General features: G+C 31.1%; 1 protein-coding gene across 1 annotated transcript; it reads right to left on the bottom strand.

Annotated features, from left to right (window-relative positions):
• Window positions 1–3,101: 3,101 nt before the first annotated feature.
• LOC112509388 (isovaleryl-CoA dehydrogenase, mitochondrial-like) lies at window positions 3,102–4,825 on the bottom strand. Its single transcript, XM_025114362.1, has 8 exons — window positions 4,767–4,825; window positions 4,263–4,313; window positions 4,117–4,181; window positions 3,836–3,990; window positions 3,699–3,739; window positions 3,562–3,616; window positions 3,351–3,407; window positions 3,102–3,252 (listed from the first exon to the last, which is right to left on the bottom strand). The coding sequence occupies exons 1-8, from the start codon at window positions 4,823–4,825 to the stop codon at window positions 3,106–3,108; spliced, it is 630 nt and encodes a 209-aa protein (XP_024970130.1). The 3' UTR covers window positions 3,102–3,105.
• Between the last annotated feature and the right edge of the window lie 1,035 nt (window positions 4,826–5,860).

Below are 5,860 nucleotides of genomic sequence, written 5' to 3'. Positions count from 1 at the left end.
CGTATGCAACAATTTATCCCGATAAGCGCTAACCATGGTAAGAGTCCTCGTTCTCACTTATCGGGTAACACTCTCGATTCTTGGCTTCGCTCTTAGCAGGTAAGATTATTAATTCTTGTCATATTCATCCGGTAATGTACAGTGATTTGTTAAGCGCTTACCCGGATAAACGTTTGGTAAACGACACCATAGTAAACAAACTCTCTCGAGTCTTGATTCATAGTCTCGCAAGTAAAAGTACATAAAAGCTAGGGCGAAATGCACAAAATGACAATCTAGTTTCATAAATTTCTTTATTATAGCATTGTATTTCCAGTTTTTCTTATTATAACAATGTACTTTCAAATTACTTTTTATTAGAACATTGTACTTTGAAAAATTTATCCATTATAGCATTGAGTAACCTTTTGATTTAAATTTACCCATTATACCAGGTTTCCATGTCAACTCATTGTCCATACAGGCTGTCCACATATACTATAGTGATGTGACTTTCTTACTACATTATTGTACTTTGAAAATTATTTTATTATAGCATCTACTAGTTCTTATTAAATATTATATTTTTAATTATAATATTTAGATATTTTACATGTTATTTAATAAATATATTAAATGAATTAAAAAAATTATTCATTAATATACCAATATCAATAAAACTATTAGAACACAATTTATCTCACTAATATTTTTTTAAAAAAATATGTGTTTTTTGAAAAAAGAAAATAAGAATTGTTTCTTTTTTTACTAAAAAATATTATCTTTTAAATAATATATTATATTTGTTCAAAAAGTTTTACTTGATGTGTAAAATGTGAAATTAATTTAATTTTTTTGGATTATTTATTAATATAACAATATTAAAATATTGTAGATCACAATTTATTTCGTTAACATTTAAAAAAAAAAACTTTAAAAGATATGTATTTATTTGAACAACATAAAATAATAAGTGTTACCTTTTTTACAAACAAAATATATCTCGAAAATAATGTTTCATATTTATTTAAGAAATATTTTACTCTAGAATATTTAATTTGCATGCAACTTAATAAGAAAAAGTAAAAAAAAATTAAATATTTTTTTAGATCATAACAATAAAAAAGAAAATCACTAATAATAATTTGAAATAAGTTTTTATTTTTATTTTATTTAAGTCATCAAAATGATATTTCATCCACATCATCTCATTAAAGCCACACAAGAAAGCCACACAAGCAAAAAAAAATCAACGGTTAATCGGTTTAAAAGGTAACAGGTTAGTCATTGCTATTATGAGTAGATTTTTTAAAGTACAATGTCTTAATAAAAAATAATTTTAAAAATATATTTGCTGTAATAAATAAAAACAAAAATAAAATATTATAATAATTTTTTTTATAAAAATAAATTATTATTTCATGCATTTAACCCTAAAAGCTACACCGAAAAATGTGATACCCAGCCTTTGAAAGTTGAAACTTGAAAGTACAAAAGAAACCACTAAACCAATTGTCAAATCAACATAAAGCCCATGAAGCCCAATATCATGATGCAGCTTGCAGCCCACCTGGGACAAAAATGGAACCTTTTAGCCCAAATCCCAATTGGGCTTGCCGTTAAAGCATCTCCAAGTTCCAACAACAATAATTTCTTCAAAATATTTATTTTAAAAAAAATTTGCTTTTGTTTTGCTTCAACAATTTTAAAGTTTTCTCTATTTTGAAAAAAATAGAAAAAAGAAGGAAATTTCTTCGAATTTAAGAAATATTCTAAAAGCTTTATTTGATTAGTTTCAATGAGTTTATCTGCGTCCAACCAATTAAATTGAATGAAAGAGCAGAGAAAAAAAGAATTTTGTTATCAGTTGCGGATACAGAAAAAATTATTGTAAGGGGCATGATATAATTTTGTAGACAAATTATTTAGTGAATTTGTTTCTTTCTGCTTTATCCTTGATAAACGATGCTTAGGGCCCGTTTACCAAACGTTTATCTGAGTAAGTGCTTATCAAGTCACATTACCACACCGGATGAATATGACGAAGAACGAGACAAGGACCACGAGTCTTACCCAGTAAGTGAGGGCAACGACTCTTACCACGATAAGAGCTTATAGTGTAAATTGTTGCGTATGATACCGTTTCGGTGGATTAAAATCTTACCCAGTAAGTAAATAATAGTGTTGAATTTTACCGATAAACACTTACCGGGTAAGTTTTTTGGTAAACAGCCCCTTGGTTTTCTTGTCCAAGTTCAAGAAGATAAGTAACTAGTTGCCCGTTGTTAAACCAAATCTAATTATCCATTGCCACAATTGGTGTCAATATTTTGTAGAAAGTGATTATATTTCAATCATAATTTTAACTAAAAGGTTCTGTAGAAAATGAGTATAATTCTAATACATCCGGAGACCATTTAGATATGTTCGGCTTGTTGCTCCAAAGATGACGAAACATGGAAATGCTCATTTTTTTCCACATCGTTTGGCCGAAAATTTGGATGACCCAATAGATTCACAGTTGAGTTCGATGAGCTTAATATTTGCACAAGAAGATTGTCGTCGACTATGGATTCTTGATTTGGTTTTTGAATGACAATTGTGCTCGTGTCAAACTCCTTTGTCGTCACTCGTCATTATTCTTCAGACGAGTGCAATTTACCTTATTAGAAAATACGTCTGGCATCACAAGCCTAACAATTTTCTTTGCTAGACGGGAAACTTTTGAATTTAGTGGTATTTTTGTTATTAAATAAAAATAAGCATATTTTTCAAATGATAATAAGAGTAGCATATTACTTATACATTAAGCATATAAACTCAAAAATTTTCCGGAGTAAACCAATAGACCAATATCAATATTTTTTAGGCTGGTTCACCTATAATGACTCCAAGCCGTTGGTACACCCAATGATTAGTCGATGGATGTAAACTGATGCATAAACTCATGGTTACAGAAAGAAAAAAGACAAATATTACTTATCAACATATTAAATTGACAATTAAAAATCAACAATTTTATAGTTATCAACCACAATCGATTATATGCAGTAATTAATTATATACCATGCATTAAAAGTAGCACATTTCTTGTGATTCTTAATTAAAAGAAAAGAGATTAATTTCTTATTGTTCCTTGAAGAGTTCACGACCAATAATCATCCTTCTGATCTCACTAGTTCCGGCACCGATCTCGAATAACTTAGCGTCCCGAAGAAACCGGCCAGTCGGGTACTCGTTCATGTACCCATTCCCACCCAGACATTGAATTGCCTGCCAAACAAACATCCACATTTTCTTATAAACAAAACCAGTTGAAAAAATGAATGAATCATTCACTTATGATCTGCAATTGGGAAATCTCCTTGCACCTGCAGAGCTACTTGGGTGGCTCTTTCAGCAGCAACAAGTATAACTCCTGCACAATCCTGTAAAAGTAATTTGGGTGCAATTGTTAATGCCCTGCCCCTTCCTAACGTTCAAACTATTATCCTATGAGATTAGTCGAGGTAACTGTCCCACACAGTCATAGTTACCTAAAAAATAAAAAGAATTTTAATGTTGATCGAGTAGAAAGTGGACCTTTGGAACAAGTATCCCATTATCACATTGCCTTGCAACAGAATACAAATATGCTCTGTAAAAAATGTTAAATGTTGATCGTTAGTAAAAACAAAGAAAAGGGAGGTTCAAGAGTTATGAAACAGCATGTGTTTTACCTTGAAGACTGCAAAGAAGTATACATGTCTGCAATCTTCCCCTGTTTTCACAGAAAACAGAGTTGAAAACCAGTGTTGCCTGTTTTTTTTTTCTTTCAAAATGACAAGTCGAATTTGAATGGGGGGCGATTACTGACCTCCATAAGTTGAAACTCCCCAATGGGGCGACCGAATTGTTCTCTTTGGCGGACGTAAGGAAGAACAACATCAAGACATGACTGCATGATGCCGATAGGTCCAGCTGCCAATACAAGTCTCTCTAAATCTAAACCCGACATCATCACGTACACTCCTGAAATGGATGATCTTAAATACATATCATGATTCAACTTCAAAACTGAAGAAAAATCAAAGACTTCCGGTAGAGACATTTTGGTCTATAGACAGGGAAACACGAAAAGATTATATGCATATATACCTTTTCCCTCTTCACCAAGAACATTCTCTTCAGGAACGAAGCAATTATCAAAAACAAGCTCGCATCTGAGATTCGTAACAATCGGATGGTATTGTTATTAGAAAAAGATATGAATCAGACACAGGGTTATTTATTAGTTAGCATACGTATCGCTTCCTCGCATTCCAAGTTTGTCCAATTTCTGGGCAGTGCTGAACCTGCATTACATTTACAAGGATAAACCGACTGATGCTGATGCACGGCTAATCTCCTCCAGAGGTATGCAGTGATACGAATAACCAAGGCCTAGTCCTCCGTATTCCTCTTCAAAACAAAATTTAACTTTTACAATTGGATAATACGTCGTGTAGGCCACACAAACCAAGAAGTAAAACTGAAATCCACTTAAAGGAAGGAAAAAGAAGTGATCTTTCCACGACAGCACAGCTACATGACTTATATCATATGTTCTTTTGTTGACCCAAAATGCTCAGAGAAGTAGCAAGAAATCAAGAGAGGATGCAGCTCTACCTGGAGCGGTAATTCCATGAAGATTATCATTAAAGTCACCCATTAATTAGTTTCCATAAGTTAACCACAAACAAGGCATAGTCAATTTTTGGAGATCATATACATGCATTAGATATATAAAAACCAATAATGGATGAAACCTCTGGGAAATAATTTGTTGTGCATGAGGTGCTATATGCTCTTGGGCAAATTGCGCCATACTTTCTTTTAACTGTCATCATTGCAATAAGTTGTTAGAAAATAACCACAGCTGTTTTTGTACATGCATGAAAAACAGTTACTTACCTAAAACAAATATATATACATATACTTTTATGTGTGTTTCATCGAATAGCATAGAGGTTGAAAAGAAAGCAGCAGCTGTTCTGTGTGGTAGTGATGCACCAACTCCTTGTCATACGACTGCTGTAGCTAATCTTTGCATCATCTTTTGATTTCTATGACTACATATGCATGGATAATATTTGATGTATAAATAGAGAAACAACGATCGGCTTCTAATAAAATAATTCAAATTTAATTAATGATCTACATTAAATAAACTACGGCTTCTGAATTTACATCGAATTATTGTGCATAGGAATTATCATGTGGACCAGGCTTGCTATTAATATTTTATACTGTGGGAACCGCACACTTTAGTTGATAATTCGAGCTATTTTTGGTATTGATTTAAAAGGTGTCACATCGTCTCTTTTCTTTTATACATTTTTATAAAATTAGGAACATTTTTATATTAAATAAATGAAAATTAAAGAAAGTGAATATATATAATTGTGACACATTTTGATAACTTGCTTACATTTTCACAAAAACAAACCCTCCTGCATGAAGAGTAATAGTACTTGTTGTCGGTATTGTGACTACTTCGATTATAAACAAGTCCAATTGAATTGTTGATTCTTTATTTCCCATGTTTGGATTTTTTCGATCTACTTGAGACTGTTTTCTTCATTGTGTGGTTTTTCGGTAAAAAAATCTTTTAAAAAGGTTTTAATCATTTCATGTAAAATGAAAGGTATTATATGGATTCTAATTTCATTATTATATATAGTTTGATTTCAATTTAAATTAAAAAAAATCCAAAATAATTTATATATTAATGATTGTAGTAAGATATTCTTTCTAATTTTATATATTTGGTCTGTTCAAATTTAATGTTTATATATTGCATCTGTCGTCTTCTTTTACATATGTTGCTATATCTATATTATATTATAAAACATTTGACAAA

Source organism: Cynara cardunculus, assembly GCF_001531365.2.
Source record: "Cynara cardunculus var. scolymus isolate 2C chromosome LG 1, CcrdV1, whole genome shotgun sequence".
Taxonomy (NCBI): domain Eukaryota; kingdom Viridiplantae; phylum Streptophyta; class Magnoliopsida; order Asterales; family Asteraceae; genus Cynara; species Cynara cardunculus.
This window is presented reverse-complemented; position numbering and strand designations above follow the sequence as displayed.

Bases quoted from the DNA above. Each gene is read 5' to 3' on its own strand.
- LOC112509388 (XM_025114362.1), bottom strand. From the start codon at position 4,825: ATGGCGCAATTTGCCCAAGAGCATATAGCACCTCATGCACAACAAATT. The intron at 3,740-3,835 runs GTCAGTAATCGC...CTGTGAAAACAG, and splicing joins GGGAGTTTCAACTTATGGAG to GGGAAGATTGCAGACATGTA. The intron at 3,253-3,350 runs GTGCAAGGAGAT...TTTGTTTGGCAG, and splicing joins CCACCCAAGTAGCTCTGCAG to GCAATTCAATGTCTGGGTGG.